General features: G+C 40.6%; 2 protein-coding genes across 3 annotated transcripts in view; both read right to left on the reverse strand.

Moving 5' to 3' along the window:
* LOC123521748 (protein tyrosine phosphatase type IVA 1-like) overlaps positions 1–24,994 on the reverse strand; it is an 83,772-nt gene that overhangs the window by 27,156 nt on the left and 31,622 nt on the right. Inside the window, exon 1 of one of the 2 annotated variants that reach the window (XM_045290786.1) lies at positions 19,186–19,250. The exons of the other annotated variant lie outside the window; for it this stretch is intronic. The gene's annotated coding sequence lies outside the window, so the exon portion shown is untranslated. Of the gene's footprint in view, positions 1–19,185; positions 19,251–24,994 lie in introns of those variants that run through there. 2 annotated transcript variants of the gene reach the window in all.
* Positions 13,139–19,253, reverse strand: LOC101658644 (serine/threonine-protein phosphatase 4 regulatory subunit 3B-like). Its single transcript, XM_045290785.1, has 2 exons — positions 19,186–19,253; positions 13,139–16,245 (listed from the first exon to the last, which is right to left on the reverse strand). Exon 2 carries the CDS (start codon positions 16,084–16,086, stop codon positions 13,876–13,878), a length of 2,211 nt encoding a protein of 736 aa, XP_045146720.1. The 5' UTR covers positions 16,087–16,245; positions 19,186–19,253; the 3' UTR covers positions 13,139–13,875.

The raw sequence follows: 24,994 nt of genomic DNA on the forward strand, positions 1-24,994 counted from the left end.
CAGGGTGCAGCTGCCTTAGCAGTTCCCTGCTTTAGCTTGCAAGGCTGACTTCCTGCAAGGCATTCCCCAAGGAGAAGCCACATGGACCTACCTCGATGCAGCCCTGGGTGCTGGAGCAGCCGTGTGGAGACCCCTGCCAGCGCTGAGATGCTTACACACTCAGTGATTCGGCTTTCCTCCTGCAGTCAGCATCAGAGTGTGTTTTGTGAGATGGAGGAAGACTTTGTAGATTGGTGTTGGACATATGGGTTAATGAATTAATGTTGAACCTGTGGGCTTGGGCAGCACTGGGTAGGGATGTTTTCTTGATGTGCACATAACCTTTATATAAAACTCTCTCTTATACATGGGTTTTTGTGGATTTGTTTCTCTAAGGTACCCAGACTAATACATATACCGAAGGCCTAATGAATGGAAGCAGAGAAGGTGGGGCTGAAGGATGGGCTCTTTGGGCCAGAGGGCATTCAAAATGTGGGTGAAGAGGAGTTGCTTTCTTGGAGTGAAATCAACCATCGTGATGTGAGTCAGGTAAAGCCTGTGGAAGTGGAGCCTTTGGGATCATCATTTGCTGATGGGGCACAACTCAAAGTAAGGAGACACAGTTGCAAAAATATACTAATGATTGGAACTTGGAATGCATGAAGTATGAATCTAGGAAAATTGGAAGTCTTCACAAATGAAATGGAATGCATACAGATTGATATCCTAGGCAAAAGTGAGTGGGAATGGACGGGCATTCACCATTTTTAGAATAACACAATCAAGAGGAATGGCTTGGCATTAATTGTCAAAAGGACATTGCAAAATCATACATGAAGTACAATGCTGGCTGTGATCAGATTATATCTATCAGCCTTCAAGGAAATCCAATTAATACAACTATGATTCAAATCTTTGTACCAACCACAAAAAACAGTGATGGATAAATTGAAGAACTCTACCAGCAACTTCAGTCAGAAATTGATCAAGTATGCAATCAAGATGCATTGATAATTATTGGGAAATGGAATGCAAATGTTGGAAGCAAAGAGGAAGGAATGGTAGTTGGAAAATAGGGACTTGGTGATAAAATTAAGCTGGAGATTGCAGGATAGAATTTTGCAAAGCCAAGGATTTCTTCATAGTAAATACCATTTTGTCAACCACACACATGAATTTATCCAGATGGAATACTGTACAAAGAAATCAAATTGACTACATCTGTGCAAAGAGATGATAGCAAAGCTCAATATTAGCAGCTAAAACCAGGCCGGGGGAACAGACTATCAATTGTTCATATGTAAGTCCAGGATAAAGCTGAAGAAAATTAAAACAAGCCCATAAGAGCCAAAATATGACCTTGATTATGAAATATGAAATATTTCACTTGAATTTCCAGAGCATGTCAAGTACAGATTTGATGCCTTGTACATTAATGACAAAAGACATGATGAACTGTAGGAGATTATTAAGAGTATCATTAATGTACACTGGTACAGATAAAAGCTCGCAACACAGGGAATCTAGGATTGATAAATCCCTCAGGACCAATAATGACAGTAGCAATATCAGGAGGGTAAAGGGAAGGTGGGGGATGAAAGAGGAAATCAATCACAATGATCTACATATAATCCCCTCCCAGGGGGACAGGCAACAGAAAAGTGGGCGAAAGGAAACATATATTAGTGTAAGACATGAAAAAATAATAATGTATAAATTATCAAGGGTTCATGAGGATGGGTCGGTGGGGGTAGGGGAAAATGAGCTGATACCAAGGGCTCAAGTAGAAGGGCACTCTTTTGAAAATGATGAGGGCAATATATGTACAAATGTGCTTGACACGATGGATGGATGGATGGATTGTGATGAGAGCTGTACGAGCCCCCAATAAAAATGATTTTTTTAAAAAACCAAAGCAAATTCAGAAGGCACCGTGGGGGAAAAAAAGAACGTCATGAAAAATTTGGTAAAGAAAAGATCGAAGTAGATGTCAGAAGATACTCTGAAACTTACTCTCAATTATAGAGTAGTTAAAGCACATGGAAGAAACGATGGCATCAGATTGCTGAATTGAAAATTCCAAAGGGTAGCTTGAGAAGACAAAGTCAAATATTATAATGAACTGTGAAAAGACCTAGAATTAGAAAACCAAAAGGGAAGAACACACTTAGCATATCTCGAACTAAAAGAACTCCACAATTTCAAGGCTCAAGTGGTAATATTGTAAGATTCCATGTGCAAAATATTGAGTGATTCAAGAAGTATCCAAAGAAGATGGAAAGAATACGCAGAGTCACTGTACAAAAAAAGTCGACACTCTGTTTAAGAAGGTACCATAGGAGCAAGAACCAATGGTGCTGAAGGAAGAAATTCAAGCTGCACTGAAAGCATTAGCCAAAAACAAGATTCCAAGAATTGATGAAATACCCATTGAAACGTTTCAGCAATTTCATGAAGCACTCACTAGTTATTCCAGAAAATTTGGAAGGGAGTTACTTGGCCAACTGACTGGAAGAGATCCATATTTGCACCCATTCTTTTTTTTTTTTTTGGTATCCTTTCTAAAGAAAGGTGACCCAATAGAATGCTCCAATTATAGAACAATATCATTGATGAAAAGTATAACATGTCAGTTAGATTTTGCTTAAGGCCATCCAGCAACACTTGTAGCAGTACATTGGCAAGAAGCTCCAGAGGTTCATGTGGGATTCAGATGAGGACATGGAACAAGGGCTATCATTGCTGATGTCAGGTGAATCTTGGTGCTTGTATTTTATTGACTATGCCAAGACATTTGACTTTGTGGATCACAATAAAGTATGGATAGCCTTGAGAAGAATGGGAATTATAGAATACTTCACTGTGCCCATGTGAAAATTGTACATGGCTCGAGAGGTAGTTGTGCAAACAGAACAAGGGCACAGTGCATGGTCACAAATCAAGGCTTATATGAAGAAGAACATGACATCAGAATTGGAAAAGGCTTATTAACAACCTGCAATATGCAGATGACACAACCTTGCTTGCTAAACGTGAGGAGGACTTGAAGCACTTACTGATGAAGATCAGGGATTGCAGCCTACAGTAGGGTTACCACTCAAAGTCATGAAGACCAAAATCCTCACAAATGGACCAACAGGGAAACCACGATAAAGGGAGACAAGGCTGAAGTTGTCAAGGATTTTGTCATACTTGGGTCCACAATCAACGCTCACAGAAGCAGCCGTCAAGAGATGAAAAGACGCGCTGCATTTGGTAAATCTGTTGCACGAAACCTCTTTAGTGTATTGAGAAGCAAAGATGATACGTTGAAGATTAAGGTGCACCTGACCAGTTGGACAGTGAATAAAGAAGACTGAAGAGGAATTGATGCATTTGAATTGTGGTGCTGAAGAAGAATATTGAAAACACCATGAACTTCTAAAAGGTCAAATCCATCTGTCTTGGAAGAAGTATGGACAGAGTGCCCCTTAGAGGCAAGGATGGTGAGACTTCATCTCACATACTTTGAACATGTTGCCAGGAGAGACCACTCCCTGGAGAACATCATGTTTGGTAAAGCAGAGGGGCAGTGAAGGAAGGGAAAGCCCTGAAGGAAATGGATTGACCCCATGGCTGCAACAATGTGCTCAAGAATCAGAACAATTGTGAAGATGGCGCAGGACCTAACAATGTTTCGTTCTGTTGTACATAGGGTCTCCATGGGTCGGGGCAGACTTGGTGGCACCTAACAACCACAAGCACTGTACTAAGGACTTTATGTGTTGGTTGGGTTTTACTGACTATGCAAAGGTCTTTGTGTGGTATATGACACATTATGGATGCCATTGTGAAGAGAATTATAGAAAATTTAATTGAGCTCATGTGGAACCTGGACATGGAACAAAAGGCAGCCATTTAAACAGTATAAAGGGATATTGTATGATTCAAAATAAGGATAGATGTGCATCATGATTGTATCCTTTCACCCTAATTATCTGTTTCTGTGTAAATAGACCAAGGAGCTGGGCTATACAAAAAAGAACAAGACACCAGGATTAGAGGAAGGCTCATTAACAACCTGTGATATATAGATGGTGTAACCTTACGTGCTGAGAGCCAAGAGGACTTGAAGTATTTACTAATGCTGCTGTATAGATTTCAGGCTAGGAAATTTTTTAGCCCAGTTCTACTCTGTGCCAGCAGGTCACTATGAGTCAGGATTGAGATTGACTGGAGTGTGCACAATAGTGATGTGTCATCTCGAGTTCCTTTCTAGCTTCCTACTGAACTATATATATATATTTCCCCCCCCTCCCTGGTGGTATAGTGGTTACATGTTGGGCTGACAACCTTGGAGTTCAAAACTACCAGCCACTCCTTGGGAGAAAGATGGGGCTTTCTATTCCCATAAAGAGTTACAGTCTCAGAAGCTCAGAGGGGCAGTTCTACCCTGTCCTATAGGATTGCTATGAGTTGGAATTGACCCGATGGCAGTGAGTTAGGTGTCTGGGTTTATTCTAGAAGTGATTCTTTCCATCACAAACTAATCTAATACTGGGTCATTTTTCAATTGTAATATGTGCACTTTATTTTACACAGTCTAAATTTCACTAACCAGTCCATCCTTCTCTGGAATACTAAGTGAAATACTTTTATAGCCACCTGTCTTCCCCAATATTGCATGTGATTTCTGGTTTAATATACCTGACACACTTAGCAGTTTTTACTAGAAAGATTTTTGGTGTCCAAACTATTGGAATCAAAAGCAAATGAAATTTCAAGTATTATTTCAACATAATTCCTGCCCCACTGTAATGGCTGAAATGAGTAATTATGTGAGTTTGTGAGTTTTGTTTGGAGAAAACTTAGTAATCTACTTCTGTTGGAGAGTTACTAAGGCAATTCTTTAGAGGAATAAGACGTACACATGGACTGAGGATTCTGCTAAGCCACTCAGTATTAGAATGTTTTTGCTCTGTCCACTGTCAAATGTACCCTACAAAACCTCAACATTGCTTTCATCTATCACATTTGAAAGTGAGGAATGTACAGTAATTTGATGAATTTCCAAAGAAGAATCGGTGAAAGGTAGATTTTTTTCACACCTAAAATAAGACATTCTATTGTAAAGTCACTTATATTGTTTCTCAGATGTAAATATTTCACCTACCTCTAATTAAATGCTCTATGATTTCCATTCTACACAGGATATGTAAGAAGGATAAAATTACACAATAGTAAAGTGTAAAAAAAAAAAACCCCCTCTTCACTTATTAACTATCTCCTTATCCAGCACTTCACATATACAACAGTAGTAAAAAGGACAAAAAAATCTACTAGTTCATGCACTACAAAGGTGTGTCTGGCAGTGACCAATGCTAAGGTCCCTGATGGGGTCCCTGACTGTTGGACCCTGTGCACATAGGACTAAGAAGCTTATGATGCTTAGTGTTTCCCTGCCCAGAAGAGAAGAGGGGAGGCAATTTTCCACAGCTGCTGGCATCCTGGGCAGAGTGGAGGTGGGAGGCTGGATTAGGGCTGACAAGAAGAGAACTGCCTATTGGGTCCTGAGTGTTCACAGGGGTCTTAGAAGGGGCAGCTGTAGCCTGTGTCCTGAAGGTGGGCTGCCCTTGGATCCAAGGAGGAAGTAGGACCTTGCGGCCCGGCCTCAGCTTTCAGCTTCAAGAGGACGGAAGTGATTGGCCAGACTGTGGTCAGAAAGAGTCCTGCTGTGGGGAATTCTGGTGCCCAGGGGCTGTGGCACACCACATCAAGTGATTGGCTCTTGTGCAGTTTCTTAGTTTCCTTAATGCCTCCTCTTGGGCAGACACAGATGAAGGTGGGGCAGGATACCTGGACAGAAGTGGAGTCAGTATGTGAATGGATTGTGGCACCTACAGTTTAAGGTCAAGGGCATACATGTGAGGGTATGAGGTGATATGGTCATCATTTATTTTCACTTAAAGACCTGGTCTTTGGAACCTAATAATGCTGTTAAGTAAAGAGTGGGTATATGTTATGTGCATATGATGATTTTAACATTTCAAATACCTTCACTATGTTTTATAAGGCATAATCCTTATATTTATCAAGGGAAAGTCTAGGGAGACTGATGAACTTTAGCTGAACACCATCACTTTCAGGAGGACAAGTTACACAATATTAAACACACATACTTCTGTGTCCTTGTGTCTACTGTAGAACAGAATCATAAGACCTACTGTGCTCGTTTAAAGGCACCCAGGTGGCACTGTACGGTAAATGTTGGACTGCTAACTGCAAGGTCAGTGGTTCAGAAAAAAACCCACCAGCCACTCCATGAGAGTAAGATGGGGCTATTAGCTCCAGTAATGATTTAGTCTAGGAAACCCTATGTAAGATCTGTCACTATGAGTAGGAATCACCTTGAGGGCAGTGTTTTTGTTTGTTTGTTTCCAGCTTCGGGCACAAACCACTAGCTCAAATTTAAAAAGCCAAGGGGTTCCTTTTTTCTTCTTCAGTCTGTCACCAGCCCTAGCCAGGTCTCTTAAATGCAAATGTCCTGAGCACTCAAAGCACTGGGTGGGGCTGATCTTCTCAGAGCCTTCTTTTCAGGAATGTTCTAAATCATTTAAAGATTCAAAATAATGGCTTAAGACAGTGGGCTTACAAACTATTTTCATACTTAATAATAACCATTTCTATCAATGATTATATCAATAACAGCAGTCAGAAACAATTAGTATAAACTCAATTCTTAAAAGAGTCAAATTTAATCCTTGTCTTATCTAAACTATTCCATTCCTATGCAATATAGTCTTAGGCATCTAACTGCATCAAGCCAGGGCTGGGCCTTCTGTCAGCCACTTTGACTAAGCAGCATGGTCTCAGAGAAGTTCAAGGGGCTATTTTGACCCTTGAGCTCAAAATATGCATTAATCACATTCATTCTTGCCATTTCAAACAGAAATAACCAAAGACAACTTCTAGGAATCAAAAGCTTCACTTCCCATATCTTTTCCAGAAAACAATCGAGCACACAGTGTGGGCCTATCTGACCTCGGGCTAGTGAAACAAGAAAAACTACCATGAGGCAGAGGTCAAACAAGCATCCACTCTCCCTCTTCATGATTTGTCTCTCTAGTACCAGACTCCCAAGGTACCATAAATTGTTAGGCAGGGTTGACTAGAGAAACAAACCCAGTCACACTCATATAGGTTAAGAGAGAGTTTTATACTGAGAAGTAGTTATATATCAGAAAAACACCCCAACCCAGTCCAGATCAAGTCCATAAGCCTGATACTAATCCATAAATCATTCTTCAGACTCATAGAGCCACAAGCAATGACACAATGCGGGGAGATCACAGGCCAGTGGGTGAAAAGTCACATGGATCCAATGGTGGTGGACGCACCTCTAGGGGTCTGTCAGGTTTCTGAGAGGTTTGCCAGCAGGAAGCTGAAGACAGAGAGAGTATGTGACCCACCTCCAAGGAGAAAGAGAGGGAGACCGGCCTCAGAAAGTCATTTATCTAGGCTGCTCCCTAATCAAGCTGCGACCTGATTGGCAGTCAAGTTGGCCCCCCAAAACTAAATATCACACTCTCCAAAAATCAGCCATCATGAGAGGATCTATACATGGATTCTACTAGGAAAAATGCTCTTGGGAGCACATGGGATGTTAACTGAGGGAGGCTGGAAGTCATCTGATTATAATGCAAACCAATCCTAAGTAAAGAAGGATGGCAATGAAGCTATGGTGGAAGCATCCTAGATCCCCGGGTAGTCTCCAGAAAGTTCTGTAAGGGCTTCAGAAAGTTCTCAAGACAAAATCTTTAGGCAAAGAGGTCTCATATCTCCTAGGAAAGAGCCTGCTTTAGAACTCTTGACTTGCTCACTGGCTGTGCGCAGACTGTGGAAGAAAATATCAGTTGTCCTGGAGTTAATTCCAACTCATAATGATCCCATATGTTTTAGAATAGAACTATGCTCCAAAGGGTTTTTTATGGCTTTGACCACCAGTAGCAGGTAGTCAGACCTTTCTGGATGGGCATGAACCAACAATCTTTGGGTTATTACTCTGTTATTAACAGTCCCTGCTATTTGTGTCACTCAGGACTTCTAGGAGGAAATAGGGTAATGAATTTTGAAGCACAGTGACTGGCACATTCTCATGGCCACCACGCCTACCTTTGCACGTTTATTTTGAAATTAGAAATATCATTGGCAAATTGGCTAGTCAACTGTGTTTGATATATATGGCCCATGTTCAATAAAGTAGCTCATTCGTGAACTCTTATCATGATAGCTCAGTGAAAGTCATAGGAAGTATATCATTGAATGCTCACAAAAACATATGCACACTTTAAAAATGCGAAACCTTAACATCAGAGGTGTCACATTAAATGCCAAGGTTACACTTCTAATATAAGGCAGGACCAGGATTTGTGTAATTTTGAACAAGATCCATTTTATCTTTTCATGAAGGAGAACACACCGGAGTGCTTTCTTTGGGGAGGAAGTTCCCAGAGGCAGCTCTGAAAGATAAAAGTTATTCCTGTCCCTCCCTCCCCTGTACGACCCCAGGTGATGAGTTGCTCTTCTTTCTCCTCCTCCACAAAATCTGAGGATTCCCTTCCAGCAACTACAACGTTGCCTTTTTTTCAGTAGTGCCCTACCCTCACGCAAACCAGTCATCTGGAGGGCTTAGGAGCAAGAGAGTCAAGGCCATCTTTACAAACCTTAATCAGTAATTGACATGTTTCTTTCCAAAGCTTGTATATTAGGAGTGGTGAACTACTAGCATCCTGAATTTTCCAGCAGAAAGGAAAGGCTGACCACCCCCCTCCAAGGCTCCCAACTTTGCCTGGTATTTTCATTGCTTTAGGGAAAGGACCTTTGGGCTGTTGTCTCTAAAAATCTCACTGCCTTCAAGTAGATTCTGACTCATAATGACCCTTTCAGACAGAGTGGAGCCGTCCCCTTGGATTTCCAAGATTCGAAACAGCCTCATCTTTCTCCTCTGGGGCAACTGGTGAGTTTGAACTGCTGACCTTGTGGTCAGCAAGTCTCAGTTCATAGTCCACTATGCCACCAGAGCTCCCTGGTCTGTTGCCTAGGGATAGTTGGCCGCTCTGCCTGCTTGGAGAGAATACGACTTGGTGACTCACTCCTATCACTTTTACAAATCTTCCCTTTTCTCCACTTCTCCCCCACCAGCTCTTCTAAGTTCCCTACATCTCTGATTCCTTGGTTAACATCCCAAACACCATTCAACCCAACTGTCTTCATTGCTCTGAGGGTTTACTTCTCTTTCTTCTTTTATATTTTTATTTCAGTTGTGTTTCAGCAGGGCATGATTCAAACACATAGAGTTGTCTGCCAACCTGAATTGAACTCATTCATTTTTAATTTATTATGTTGCTGTCAATTTGATCCAGAATCTAGGATTACTGATTTATGAGCCTAACTTGTGATATAAGTGGTTATAACTGGTTTTTATTTTCCACCTTCTTAAGAATGAGTATATTGCTGCCACAGCTGATTATGCGTTTTCATAAAGGACTAAATATAATCTGGGTGATACGCATATAGTTTCCAATGAAAAAAAACAAAAAACAAGGCAGAAAAATTGGGGCTAGGAAAGACAAATAAATAAATTGCCCAAGGTCACTAAATGTGCAGAGTTGGCATTGTCATTGAAGCACTCTAAATAGGAAGCATTTGCTTTGCCTTTAAATTACTCCCCATATGTGTGTACGTGTGTTTTGGCAGGAGTGGGGGGTGGGGGGGTGCGTGTGTTAGGAAGTCACTGAGTCATAAAAATTACCAAAGGTCATGTGTTTAAAGCCCAAACCTTGATATTTCCAGGATATTCTCCAAAAGTGTTTGCCTGGATTTTATTGTCAATATAGGCCATTTCATATGCTTTATTTCTTTTCCTAACTAACCTACTTAAGGGGTCCTTTACTTAATGACTTCTAACCGACTTCGAAAAGAAAGGAAACATTCCTGACTTGGTGTGTTCTCACACACCAGTTAGAAGATTGAACATGCTGGTCAATTTTTCACTCGGGGTGAAGACAGCAAGGGTTGCTCTGCTGTGTTTTGTTGCCCTCTTAAATGTTCCCTTAATAGTAGGCTGTGCCATCTAATGGGCAATTTGCCTTTGTACCATTTTGCTTGTCACAAAGCTTTCCCTAACATTAAGAAGCTGCAATGAGAAAAGGGCTTCTAGAGGTTATGCAGCTTAATAGAGTGCCAGGAATTATTCTTGTTCTTTTTTTTTTTAACTTATGCTTTCCCTCATTTTTCTTTACCAATGCACCAAGGACAATACAGCAATAAATGCAACTGTTCTTTTCCTTCATTTCCTTCCTACACGGTTCTTTTTTTTTTCCTTACATGGTTCATTTTGTGTGGCAGATGAAAACTAAGGGATAGAGAATAAACAGAAATAGCATCAAACACTCATAAAGGTCAATAAACAGACCTGGAACTATTCATAGGCTTTTCTTTCTTGTTGTTGTGGGTTATTTTGTTGCTTTGTTTTGCTTTGCTTTTGTGTTTATTATTGTTTTTGCACATCTATCTAGATAAGATTGGCAGGATAAACAATCCTGAGGAGAAAACAACGGGATCCACCAACAGTTCCAGGGTGACACAAGGGATAGGGGGAGGTGGGGGAAAGGAAGTGGGGAGCCAAGGAACCCGGCGACAAGGGGACAAAAAGTGATCTAAAATGGAGGAGGGTGTAGGATGCCTGGTGGGGCTTGATCAAGTGCAATGTAGTCAAGAGAAATTAATGAAAGTTGAATAAAGGTTGAGCATGATAGCAAGACAAGAGGAAAGTAAAAGGAAACAGAGGAAAGAACTAGGAGGCAAAGGACATTTATAGAGGTCTAAATATAGGCATGTCCATAATATATAAAATATATAAATAATTTATATATATATATAAATATAAAATGTCCATAATATATATATAAAATATATAAATATAAAATGTCCACAAATATATTTATATATAACAATAGGGAATTAGATCTATGTACATATATTCATATATTAAGTATTAAGGTGATATTGGGCCTCTACTCAAGTACTTCCTCAATGCAAGAACACTTTTGTCTAATAACCTGGCATTCTGTGATGCTCACCTTCCAGACACAATTGCTGAGGACAAAATGGGTGCATAAGCAAATGTGGTGAGGAAAGCTGATGGTGTCCTGTTATCAAAAGATATAGCATCTAGGGTCTTAAAGGCTTGAAGATAAACAGCCATCTAGCTGAGAAGCAACTAAGCCCACATGGAAGAAGCACACCAGCCTGTGTGATCATGAAGTGTTCAGGGGATCAGATATCAGGCATCAAATACCCAGAACAAAAACTCCTATCAAAATGAATGAGGGGGAGGGGGTAGAATGCAGAGGCAAAGCCCATCTGTAGACAATTGGACATCCCCTCATAGAAGGGTCACAAGGAAGAGATGAGCCACTCAGGGTGCAGTATAGCACCGACGAAACATACAACTTTACTCTAGTTCTTTAATGCCCACCCTCCAATGTCATGACCCCAATTCTACCTTACAAATCCAGTTAGACCGCAGCATGTACACTGATACAGATAGGAGCTGGAATCCAGGACAGATAAACCCCTCGAGACCAATAATGAGGGTAGTAATACCAGGAGGGTAAGGAGAAGATGGAGGGAGGAAGGGGGAACCGATCACAATAATCAACATATAACACCCCTTCCCTCCAGAGGGATGAACAATAGAAAAGTGGGTGAAGGGTGGTCGGTGTTTAAGACATAAAAAAAATTTATAAATTATCAAGGGTTTATGAGAGAGGGAGGGAGAGGGAGGGGAATAAATGAGCACTTGACATCAAGGGCTCAAGTAGAAAGAAAATGTTTTGAGAATGATGATGGCAACATGTGTACAAATGTGCTTGACACAATGGATGTATGTATGGATTGTAATAAGAGCTGTAAGAGTCTCCAATAAAATGATTTTAAAAAACAAAGCACTATTCTTCTCTTCCTCATTGTAAATAACTTGTCTAAAGAAACTGGGCCAATTTTCACCCAAACTAAGAAATTACTTTTTTTTTCCCCCTTCAACATGAAATCGGGAGGGGGAGGGTAGTATGGGCAATCTTCTCATGAGAATCTATCCAAAAGGAACAACCAAATACTTTTCTAACAGTTCATCTTTTGGCGAGCATACAATCACATCGATAATCCTAGATTTAACTAGCAGGACTTGAGAGATGTGCAAATGCAAATTTCTCCTTAAGACATGTCCCTGGCAATGTATGATCACACCGCATGAGGTCAAGTCCACACTTCAGCTGACTTCCTATCTGGTGAAATGATTTGGTTGTTTTAGAAACAGATTCTTTGGATTCTTTACACAGAAGTCTTTGCTTTTTGCATAAAATGTCCCTCCTATTGACACAACAGTAAATTTAATAAAGTCTTTAAAATAATTTCTGGGTCACATTTTAGTTCTTGGTTATTATAGTTCAGCATGACTATCACTAAACAGTGTAAAGCAAGTGTCTTATTATTTTAAATACCCAATAAATATATATTTTATGGAAAACTATACTTCATATCTATACAAACAACCTAGGTTGCCCAGACATAAGCTAAATTTAAAATTAAATACAAACTCTTCAAGGCAGGAGAAACAGCTCGTCATATTACTCTAAGAAAAATGGACCCAGTTAATCTACTCTTCTAATAAAAACTCTTAACTCTTTGCATCCCTTCATTTTCAGAAATTCACCTGCATAAACTTTTTAATAAAACAGCTTTCATACTGCACTCATACTTATAGAAAAGTTCCATGTGCTGTATGCTGACTTTGAAAGGTTAGCAATCTTTTTCTTGGTCTAATGGCTTCCCAATACTAAATGCTGCTTATTTGGCACTGCTCTTTGTATGAGAGTCTTTACCAATTACACTTTAAAACTTACCTACTGCTCTGGAGAGAGATCACTTATTAATGAAGCAGAAAATGACTTCGAAGTCTATCACAATTTAAACAGCCTTCTGTTCTACCCATCCCTAAAGTCCTAAGGAAGAACCTTTTCCAGTACTACTGAACCAATTGGCCTGATATTGCTGATCTTCATTAAAAAGGGGGTTATTTTAAAAGAAGTGTCCATTTTCCATTTTGAATTTAGCTTTCTTTATTGTTCATCCACATACATTTTGAAAGTTACTTCCTTCCAATTACCCACGAAGACGGAATTTTTGCCACATGTTCAAAGAGATAATTGAATAGCTTTAGTCTTAGAGCGAACTTAGTTTTCTAAATAAACATCCAGATAAACAGGAACATTTATTTCAAAGAAAGGCAGCAAAAGGAAAAAATATCATAGGATATACAATGGAAGGAAAGAATACTATAACCAGAACCATTATGCAATTGCACTCATACTGTTGTTTGTAATATGGAGCAACATATTAGGGGAAAATGACATCAACATTATTTTATCATTCCATTTCCTCCTCCAAATCACCCCTCAAGCTAAGACTTCTCTTGTTATAAAGCTATCAGTCAATATCTGGGTATGAAATTTACCCCACTCCAACCCCCCAATTTTTAGGATTTCTTTTTTATACATAGATATATAGATTGAGTAACCCCCTTTGAGTATTTCAATAAGCATTTTTGTTATATTTTTTATTCTTATAGGTTGACGTGAGAAAGAGTTTTGATTCGGATGTTTTAGCTCCTTACATATTTACAGTATTTTAGGAGGACACACATGGAGGATCTCCTGGTCAGGATTTCATGAACTAGTCTTTTCATTTTCATCTTCATCTTCTGGATAAGCCACTGAACTGGTCACACTGTTATCATTTAAGAGATTGGTGTTACTGGCAACACCTGAAGAATGGGATGGACTATATTTGAGGCCATCATGGATTTTTTTCCTCAAGGTTGGTCTTGTCTTCATTGGCTTTTCTTTTCTTAACCTCCGTCAGGTTATCTTGCTGACTTGGAGCATGATCTTCTGGTTCCGTATCTTCTAGTGGTGGCATTGTTATTTCTTCTTCCTCTGTCTCTTCCTGAAGACTCCTTTGTTTCATCTCCTCACGGACTCTCATCTCCTCACGGACTCTGGTGCATCTACTGAGTATTTTACTCTGCAGTAACTCATTTAAATTCTTCCGTATTTGACTTTGCCTCTGTTTCTCTTGTTCGTACTTTGTCTTCAACCCTTTGAATGTTTGAACATAGTCTATTGATTCTAATGATTGAAAAAAATTTTCAACTACATGAGCAACAAGAGGCTTAATGTTTTCTACTCTTATATATTCAAAAAGCTCAATAACAGCTGAATTCAACATATTGTACCGAGTTCCATTATTCAGAAGAGCGTTGATAACTGGCTCAAAGAGATTCCCCTCAATGATGTAAGAATTATAAAGATCGTTTTGAAGCCCAACCATCTTTCTCATAAAGCGAAGAGCACACAAGATCAGGAAAGTGTGCTTTGACTTCATCAAGGTCAAGACTTGCCTTAGCAAGTCTTTGTTCAAAATATAATTATTAATGTAATGGGCATGGTGTTGTACACAAAAGGTGAGCAGCTCTACAATTATGGAAAGCATTTGTGCTGTTTGATAATCAGTGGCACAATTTTCATTAGATATAACTATAGTGTTCTCACATTTATCTTCTGATATGGTGGTGCAAAGTGGCCCTATCAAGACATGCATGCAGTGCTTGTAAAAGAAATTTAGAAACGCACCTCTTCCATATTCACTAGGTACAGCCAGCATGTTGCTTGGATCAAGAATAGAACAGAGAAGTCCCATTAATTGAAGAGCACCTCCTAGCTCAGGATCAGGATCATAGATCATTTGTTTAATTATTATATTAATAAAAAGGTTCCCTTGTTCAACGTGCTTGGCTTCTTGGATTGTATATTTTCGTATTATGGATGGGCTGTAATCTACTAGATAAGCAAATATATCTGCAGCAGCAGATCTTATCTTCAAATGATTCATGCCCATTGCAATTTTAAGAGCAGGAAGAATTCCCAACTTTGCCATCGTTGCCAATAATTCATCTCTGCTTTGATTTTGTAATGTCTTAGAAAAGGCACAGAATTCCTTAAGGAAAAACAACAATTCGCACCGCTTAATATCAGCGGTACCCTTATCTGTTAACTGTGCAAAAACTTCACACAAAAACTTTTCATCTTCCTGCAGTAAGCTGACTATCTCAATCTTGTTGAAGAAAATAAAACTACTAATAGTAGAAAGAACATTCGCTTCAAACATGGGTGGTAGAGGCAATAGGAGATCATAAATATACTGGGCCCTGTAGGTCTGATGTATTTTTTTCTTAATTTCAGAGTCTGAGATTGGTACAACTTCCCTGAAATGTGCTGTTTGAAACAAAAATTCCCTATGCCTTATGGGCTCACGCACGGTAGGGTCGTATTCAAGGCATCCCACTACATCCATGATGCAAGCATCGGAAAACATGATCTCAAACAGAGATGTCTTGTTGAGGAATAAGATTGCTTTAAAAATGTCATACATATGGTGTAAGTTTTTAGGGTTACCAAGAAGCTCGCAAACATGGAACAGCTGCAGTAATTTTTTAATATAGTTTTCTTTTTCCAAGGCCAGAGCTAGCTTTTCCTTAAGGGCAGGTGAGTCAAAAACCGAGTGAACTATTTGCGCAATGTGCTCAAGTTTGGAGATTTCACAGTTGGGCAGATCTACCAAACAACTAGTATCTGGCACATCATAAAATTGCTGTTCTGAGTTGTCTGACGGGTCTTGTGTGGTGTGGAGAGAAGCATCTTTGCCCTGAGCATGGCAAATGTCTTCCCAGACTGCCTCACAGCATGCGGACTCATGGAAACTGATAGCCACTCCTTGGCCCTCGGCTTTCCACCAAACAATCAAAGACCCACGTTGTTTCTGATAGGGTGTTTGTGGATTTATCTTTGACTCAAATATCAGAGAGCCATTGACCTCAGAATGCACGAGCAGTGACTCTGCCCGGTGCTCTTCATTGAAAGTAGATGAGATGAACCCAGTGTCTAGTTTTTCCCATTGTTCATCATCGTTTATGAGATAGACTTTTACACGGCGCCACCGGTGCGCCATTGCAGCCTTCGGTTTCGTAGGCTTAGCCAGGATGCTTGCAGCACCAACTGCAGCTATGCAACCAAGACGGTGGCCGAACTGGCTGGACAGGAAATTAGAATCCGAAGATGTCTGGACAGCAGTAGTCACGGCAGCGGCGGAAGCAGCGTAGGACAGGTCCTGTAAATGATGGGTAGGCTTCAGCCTGAGGTAATCAGGAGTCACCCCACCCCATCCCGTCCCCACACACACACCTGGTGCCCCTCGTCCCCCACCCCCCTTTCCAGGTAGCCTGCTCCCATTCTCTCAATGTGTGTTTAAAAAGTCAGGTTCTGAGGAGAGCATCATAATGGTAAAATTTCCATTTCCCCAGGATTCTATCCAAAAGGAAGATAGTTGTATTACTTGCTTATGGACAGACTGCTCTAGCCCAGAATCAAATGCTCATACTTGGTGACACGCTGTCCTTAAGTTTAGCATCGCCACATACAAAGAAGAGAAAGAATAAGGTTCCATCTACAAAGGACTTTGTTCCTCAGAACCCTTTCACTCATCAGCTCTGTGTGGGTGGAGATTTAGGACCAGAGATACAATAAATCTTAATCACGTATGTCCTGACCAAGTCTTCTATCAACATCATTCTATGTCTAAGAAAGGGTGGTCTCTCCCCGCCAAATAATTAAAAAAAACTTTTTTTTCAATGAGCAAGACCATTAACCACAAGAATCTCAGAGCTCAGCTTGCATCTTCTCTATGTGGTTCAGAGTATGTCTGTCTGTATCATTCTCTGAGCCATTCTTGGGGGTTTAACCTCTTTGCATTGGTAAGTACCACCTGAAGTTCCAGCCTCTAGCACAGTGGTTCTCAACCTGTGGATTGCGACCCCTTTAGGGGTCGGACGACCCTTTCACAGGGGTCGCCTGACTCATGACAGTAGCAAAATGACAGTGAAGAAGTAACAACGAAAGTAATTTTATGGCTGGCAGGGGGGATGGGGTCACCACAACATGAGGAACTGTATTAAAGGGTGGTGGCATTAGGAAGGTTGAGAACCACTGTTCTAGCACAATGTGAGATAAAATGTCCTCTAATTTGTCCAGTCCATAACCACCTTATCCATTCTTAGGGAAGGAGTAAACCAGAGGGAAACTGTGAATTGAAATTAGCCAGGAATGTATATTGAATATCACAGATCAATTATTTTCTTTCTACTCTTAATAATGATAATTACAACCACAATAAATAAAATCATAATACTTGAGTGCTTATTATTATAAAGAAAAGTAATCATGCAATTGATCAAGTATAATCCTTGAGTGCTTACAGTGTTCAAGACACTAAAACAAGTTAATACCTTTTTAAAAGTTAATTTTCAGTACAACAGTAATAGTTATTTTCTAACACAAGGAAACACATTTAAAGAAGTTAAATAAATTACTGGCGGTCACATGACTGTAAGTTGAGCAATTTTGATGTGCATACAAGTCTTTTGGATTCCAGCATTGGTTTCCTCAGCCCCAAACTATGCTATCTCTTTTTTTCTTTTTTTTAACCTCCATTTCACTTCATGTCATATTCCTCCCATCTATATAATTTGTAATCAACACAAAATGATCAAGCTAAGATGAAAGTCACACACTTCCTCCTTTAGATCCACATCTGTGCATAGCCACCCGAAAAAAAAATAGAAGCTTGGATATGGCAACTCCGTTAAATATAATTTCAATAGTAACCGAGTTGATTTTTGATGTAGCAGCAACTTCTGCAATTTTCTTTTCCAAGATAAATTAGTTTCTATAAGTAAACCCTGTTAGGGCAAGGATTCATGGTGGCACCATGGGTTAAGCAGCTCAAAACCACTAGCTGGGCGAAAGATGAGGCTATCCGTTTCAATCAAGAATTAGTTTTGAGGGGGGTCACTATGAGCCAGAAAGGGCTTGATACCAGGTGTGGATCATGACCAGGGAGAAACTAAGAATTGGGCCAGAAAAAGCTAATGTGGGCTTGAAGAGTTCTGTTAGTAACAATCACTTCATTTCACAGAGCATTGGACATGTATGACAATTCTCAAATAGGGCATGGTTGAAAAACTCTTCCACACACATCTCTTGCAATGTTGCCTCCAGGAGATTATATTACAGGAGTATTACCCAGACAGTACACTTGGGGTATTTTGGGAATCCAATGCAAGTGATAAATCATTTCCCAAGGAAATTTTATTCAATGCCAAAATACTGTTGGTTTAGGAACATTTACAAATTAAAAAAACTATTTAGACATAAGGATTTTTAAGTGGCAAATTCAAGTACTGATAACCTCATGCTTTATTTTAAAATCATCAACTACAGTGACTGCAGATATACAATAATATTATTGGCATGAATGCTAATGACTCCATTATTTTTCTTTTCTGTGGTTATATTAAAGTTTCTATCAGAATCAATTGTAACACTCTCAATTCTCTAAATATGCCTTCGGGCTCCATTCTCTGGAGGCATTCAACACAAATTTAGGTGTTCTCACAATTTCATCACTGGGGGTTTCCCTTAGGCCAATTAAATCTCCTTTATCTTAATTAGGTTAACTAGAGTCTCTTTACAATCTAAAAGAGCCTCAAGTCTAAATTTCTCCTTGCTCATTCTGCAATAGTTTCTTTCCCTGGTTCATGTCTTATTTGGTTTCAAAAGTAGAGCAATGTCCTTTCTTAGTTAAACCTTATTAAGAATATATTTTGCTGCTGTGGTTACTTTTACAGGAAGCAAGGTAACAGAAATACTGTCTGGCCCAAGGCAACTGCCGTGTTCCAGGAGCTGTGTAAGCCCCTTTTATATGCATTATTTTTTTCTCATTTAATCCGCACAAAATAATGGTTTGAGGAAGATATTATCACTACCATATTGAACAGGAAACAACTTGAAACTCCAAAAAGAGGCATAATTCCAACCCTTCACTTTATCTTTCCCAATATGCAGTGTTCTCTCTCAGCCAACAAATACTCTATCATTGCAGGCACAGCGATGTGCTTTCGAAGCTAACCATCACGACCATATCCTATTTCCCCATTTTATTTGGGAAGGAAAACCTTTGAGACCAGGTCAAAGTCCAAGTAGGTTGACTTACTCTTAAGACTCAAAAATTCCTCTCCTGGTTTGGATACCTGCCTCCCTCCTGCTTTCTTCTCGGGACCTGAGGATAACAAGAGACAGTGCTTGATAAGTCTTGATAAAATTATACTAAATAATTTTAGGCAAGGCTCTTGTAATTCTACATTTTATGACCACAAAGTGCTTACTTTATGTAATTCTCCTAGTCTTTTTAGAAGATAGAAAATAAATAACACATGCTTCTGAATTTTTAAATATAGGTAATTCAACCAACTTCTATCCATATAGAACATTTCAATTTCAAAAGACACTGTAAGATGAGAGAGCATTTCTTTCATAGTGGAAAGAACAAGGTGGGGGCTTTTATTTTGGAAGTAACATCAAAATTGAGCGGTTGAAATGTTTCCTTTTTAAAAATTTCTTGTTCAGAACCACTAATGTAAAATGTACATGCACGTTCTTCTGACTCTATCCTTTCCATTGTCCAGGTCAAACATTTAGAGCCAAACTTTTCCCTTGTTAATTACTCTCTGCACTCAGGCTTCTAGTACGTCCTTTCTGTCTGAAGTCTGAAATATATTCCACATCTTCCCACTTACCATACAACGAGTCACCATGCCCGCCAGTGTCAAAGTCACCGTCAACCCTGATTTTGGTTTTGTAACACTCTCCTCCCTCAGCATCTGCCTCCCCCACCCCCAATAATATATTCTTCATGCAATAGCCAGAGGGCATTCAACAACTACAACCACAACAATAACAGCCAAAACCTAAGTCCTCTGCTCAACATCAATAGGTTTCCGCCTTTCTCAGAATAAAAGTCAAAGTTCTAACTACGGTCAAGAAGGTCCACAGAGATCTGTTCCCCTTGAAGTATCTAAGCCTTTCACTTAATAGTGCTCTTCTCATTTAGTGTTCACCAGTCTACTAACATGCTCATTGTTTCTGAAGCACATCAGGCACAGTCCTGCCTTAGGGCCTTTGTACCCGATTTTCCTTCTTGCCCAGAACATTCTATTCCTCACTAATGATATCACCCACATGTTCACCTACTTCATGTTTGTTCAAATGTCTTTTTAAAATGGATTTTTCACCCCCACCGAGTCCTGACCTGACTACCTCTTTGAAATCACCAGGACTGCTTTCTTAAACCCCCCACCCCCACCCCCATCCAAGTCTTACCTGTCTCCCTTCTTTGCATGGACTATCTTGTCCTTCATTTATTCTGGTTCTTGCAACCACGCACGGAGGAGGTTGCATGCGGGCTACGATAGTTTGTCTCTCTTGTGCACCGCTAGGTCACTAGCGCTTGCCAAGGGGCATGCGACACGCAGCAGCTGCTCAACTATCATTTGATTAATAAGCATATCCATAAACAGAACTTCTGTCTACAATCATATCCAGCAATTCATTCTCTGGCATGCCTCACACTGTTACTGAGAAGCCCCTGTTATACATAGATATAAGGCCTCCTGCAGATGCTGTTGTTGCCGGGTGACCTTGAGTCAGCCTTGACTCGGAGCAGCCCCAGACAGTTTTCATGACTGTAATCTTTGAAGGAGCAGACTGCCAGGTCTTTCTCCTGCAGCGGTGCCTGTTGGGTTCCCCCCAACAACCTTTTGATTAGCAGCCTGGTGGATGCTTAGCTCTTGCATCTTCTATCCCAGGGCCTGAGCATGAAACTGTGTACTGGACAGGTGTGTCCATCCACTGATGGAGCAAGCAGCTAGTTTTAGCAGATCTTTCTAACATACATGGTCCATAGGGACCGGTGCACCTCTCTTCTGAGAGTAACTAAGAAAATCGTGCTCTCCTATTTGAGGCTTGTCATTACCTGAGGAACCATGTGTCGTTCCCTTTATTCTTTGACAATTCTTTCCTCACGCGGGTGAATGCTCAGGTAGAATTCTGAAGCTTTTCCATCCACACGGCAAGCAGTGAGAGAACCTTAAGGTTCTAGCATTACCACATCCTGCTTATGGCAAGCTTCTTTTTGAGACACGTCTTGGGCTGAGCAAATAACAAGCCAAGCTCCAATTCACTGGGAAGGCTGAAGAATTGGGGACAGGCTGCTACCCCACGCTTGGGGAAATTAGTATAATCCTGAACTGTCGTGAGCCAACTGAGGGGTGTATAAAACCACAGAACCCAAACCCATTGCTCTACAGTCGCCTCCAAGTCATATCAACCTTGTAGGGCAGAGTGGAACTGCCGCCTGGGCTCAGCAAGGCTATTCATCTTTATGGAAACAGATTCCCATAATCGCTCTCCTGTGGAATGGCTGGCAGCTTTGGCCCGGCAACCTTTGGGTAGGAGTGCTTCACTCACCATGCTACCAGGGTTCCAAAGGGGTGAATAAAGAATGTGAGAAAGTTTGGACGTTTATAATATTGTATTCTCAGTGGAAAACATCCTCTAAGGTGTGCTTTTAAGCATGACCAGCTAGCATCTCCTTGGAGTGTCAGCGATAAGAATCACTCTATTTTCCAGGCTCCACAGGTAGCTTCTGCCAGTTCCAGTGGGTTCTCAGCTGTATGATTGACTTCCCTGGCAGCTCCAAAATCTTTTGCTCACACCCCATGGATTTATGGGAGGGAAAACAAGGGTGAAAGAGTTGTCTTTGCCTCATGTGAATTTTCTACTCCGACTCTCAGCACCTGCTCTCCTCTTATTTATTGTTTTAAAATTTTGTTTCTGTTCAAATAGCTACTGCTAAACCCATTTTGAGTTCTGTTTTTAAATTCCAGAACTCACAGATCTTGTCTTTTGCTCAGTGCTAACAGGTCATGTTCCTCGCTTGGCCTCCCTTCATTGACCTTTCTTGCCAGGACTCGTGTTGCCTGTCTACTTCCTGATGTCTTTACAGCCACGGGAGATGAGCCATGGCAAGGCGCATAATTTGGAGTTGAAAACCATCACCTTTTTGCTCAGCTTTAGAAATGATCTTCGTTTATTTGATATAATGTCTCATACAAGGGTGGGTCAAAAAGGATTGCTATAAAATCATTGAAGCCCTTATGAAACGAAAATATCAAAATATAAAGCTAGTCATCCTGGTCTATATATTTCTGAATGTAGTATTTCTATCCCTCTAACCCTTTGTTTCTACTCCCATAGAGTTCTAGTCTTGGGAGCTCGCAGGGGCAGTTCTACCCTGTCCTATAGGGTTGCTATGAGTCGGCCTGCACTCGATGGCAGCGAGTTTTGGGAAACCCTCCTGAGAGAAGTCTGCATTCTTCGACTGACACCATGTCAAAATGGCAGCTCTGGCTTTCCGAAGGGACTCCAAATGTGCTGCTTTGACATGTTCTTTGAATTTGGGGAACAAAAAAAACCCTGAAGTAGCAAGGTCAGGGTTATAGGGTGATGGGCTAAGGATTCCCAGTGAAATTCTTATAGGACAGCCCTTGCTCATCTCAAAGAATGAGAAAGCACAGGATTGTGATGGAAATTTAAAAAAAAAATTAAATCCTTTGTACAACTTTGCTGGCTTTTTCTCACCAATGCAGTTTTTAATTTTCTTAAAACTTCTTCATAAGGAAAGAAGCCCTCCTGATGGGTCTGTGTCCTTTGAGAAAAATCTATCAAGATTACCCTCTGGACTCCTCACCCTCCAAATAGTGTCCTTAACCTTTTGGGCTGCCCTCTCTGCCTTAACTGTCACCGGCCCACCAGATGCCCTGGGAAGCCTCTGTTTTGGTTGAACCTACTTCTGAGAGCTCTCTGATGAGACTAAGGCAAATGTAGTATTATTGAGGGAACTTGTGTGCAGCCATTCATGGGCCTCAGAGACATGTTTAAAGATATCTGGCTTGGAATAAATCCATACATGTATGAACGATAAGCCTCTTACTTGTATTATCAAAAGATCCATTTTTGCCTAACTTATATTGGCATTTAAAGGAGTGCATTGGATATAATATGTCCAAGGAGGGAATTGGAGCATGTCTGAAATAGGGAAAATAACTAGGGAATAAGTAAGGTAAATTCATAAACACATTGACTGGTATCGTCTTTGGAGACATTAGTCTCTGAAGTGTGGAGATTTATTTCCTTCCTCCTACACAGTGATCATTTGCAGTTTGCTAAGGCTCTGTGATCTATTCTCATTTTCTTTAAGTAAAAGAGTTGGCATGCTGCTATAGAAATTCATTTCTAAATCCCACACTAACATCATTAAAAAAGTCAAGCTTAGCAGTTACTTAAATGTATACATTTGCAAAACCATCTACCGAACATGTAGGCAAAACAAAACAAAAAACGCCATTACTCCTGACAATTAAAGTGATCTCCAGTGAGTGACAAGGAGAACTGCTCCATGGGTTAGGGGGTCTATATTCTTGACAGTCTTTTTTCTCTGGTCCTGCTGGGGGAGTCAGAGCCACCAACTATTAGGCTAGCAGTTGAGCACAGGCCATTCGAATGTAATCATATAGGTCACACATACCATATCATATACAGCAAAGATAATCTGTCTACTTTCCCATGTAAAGGACTGCATTCTTCTTCTAATTCCTCCGCTGGTTCTAAATTTCCTGCCATTGAGTCAAATTTCATAGCTTAGAAAGGCCTCACACGTATTTTTTGTTTGCTTGTTTGGCTGGGAAGAGTAGAGGCTCCGTTGTTTGCACACTAGATGCCAGTAGAAGCCCTCTCCCCAGGTTAGGCCAATCAAAACTGTCTCCACACAGTGCCAAATGTCTCCTGGCAAATGTACCCCTGATGAGAACACTGTTAGTTCTTATTTCCAGGTCTCATACTCTACTAAATGCACAGCTTGGCCCCCAAAGGCCAATTCTGTGACCGTCTTTTCACCTCTGGTATAGTACAACCAGATTCTAGGAATTTGTGTCATCCAAGATTTCTATTAACTGGGATTTCTGACCATTTTATATTAAAACAAAAAGTGGCATTTATTATCAAGCCTTAACCCCGGGAAATGATTAAGAGGTAAATCTCATGCTTTAACGACTCCCTTCCAGCTCTCTCTCTCTGGTCTTTTCTTGAAGCACTCAGTGCTCTCCCCTAAAAATAAAACAGAAAAAAAGAAAAAGAAACAACAACCTCAAACCTACTGTCAGGGAGTCTGTTCTGACTCATAGTAACCCTACATAAGGTTTCTGAGGCAGAAAATCTCTGTGAGAGCAGAAAGCCTTCTCTTTCTACCTCTGAGCAGCTGGTGGGTTTGAACTGCCAACCTTGCACTTAGCGACCCCATGCTCACCAGACCGCACAACCAAGGCTCCTTCTTAGATGCTACAGACGTTTTACCTCCTGTCAGGCCTCGTCTCCTCACACACATTCCCAATTCCTCGCCCTTCACCTTGTTCTAGTTCAATGGCCTTGCATCTCTCTTCCTGGTTGAAGGCATCTGCTCTTTAAAGAACACCACACCACTGTATTTTCACACATCTCATCCAGCAACTTTACCTACGTTGGGTGTGTTAATAATGAGAGACCCGTCGCTGGAAAAGGACCTCCTGCTTGTTAAAGTTGAGGGGGAGTGAAAAAGAGGAAAACCCTCGACAAGATGGATTGACACAGAGGCTAGAAAAATGGGCCCCAACACAGGAACAATTGTGAAGACGGCTTGGGACAGGGCAATGCTTCATTCTGTTGTCACTCTTAGTAGTACCGGACTCAACAGCGTCTAACAACAACCGCAGCAAACTTAATCATCCATCATATTTCTTCTCACAGAATCAGACCCTTCAAAAATACTTCTCGGCCCATACAACCTAATGTGCTCCTCTTCTCTCACTCGCTCTGGAATCACCCCATTACGTTTCTCCCTAGAACTTTGTACAATCTCGAGACATCGTCTT

Source organism: Echinops telfairi, unplaced genomic scaffold, assembly GCF_000313985.2.
Source record: "Echinops telfairi isolate 266 unplaced genomic scaffold, ASM31398v2 ScPeMD7_54;HRSCAF=185, whole genome shotgun sequence".
Classification (NCBI taxonomy): domain Eukaryota; kingdom Metazoa; phylum Chordata; class Mammalia; order Afrosoricida; family Tenrecidae; genus Echinops; species Echinops telfairi.

What these genes read in the sequence shown, in the direction of transcription:
- LOC101658644 (XM_045290785.1), bottom strand. Translation starts at nt 16,086, where the DNA reads ATGGCGCACCGGTGGCGCCGTGTAAAAGTCTATCTCATAAACGATGAT.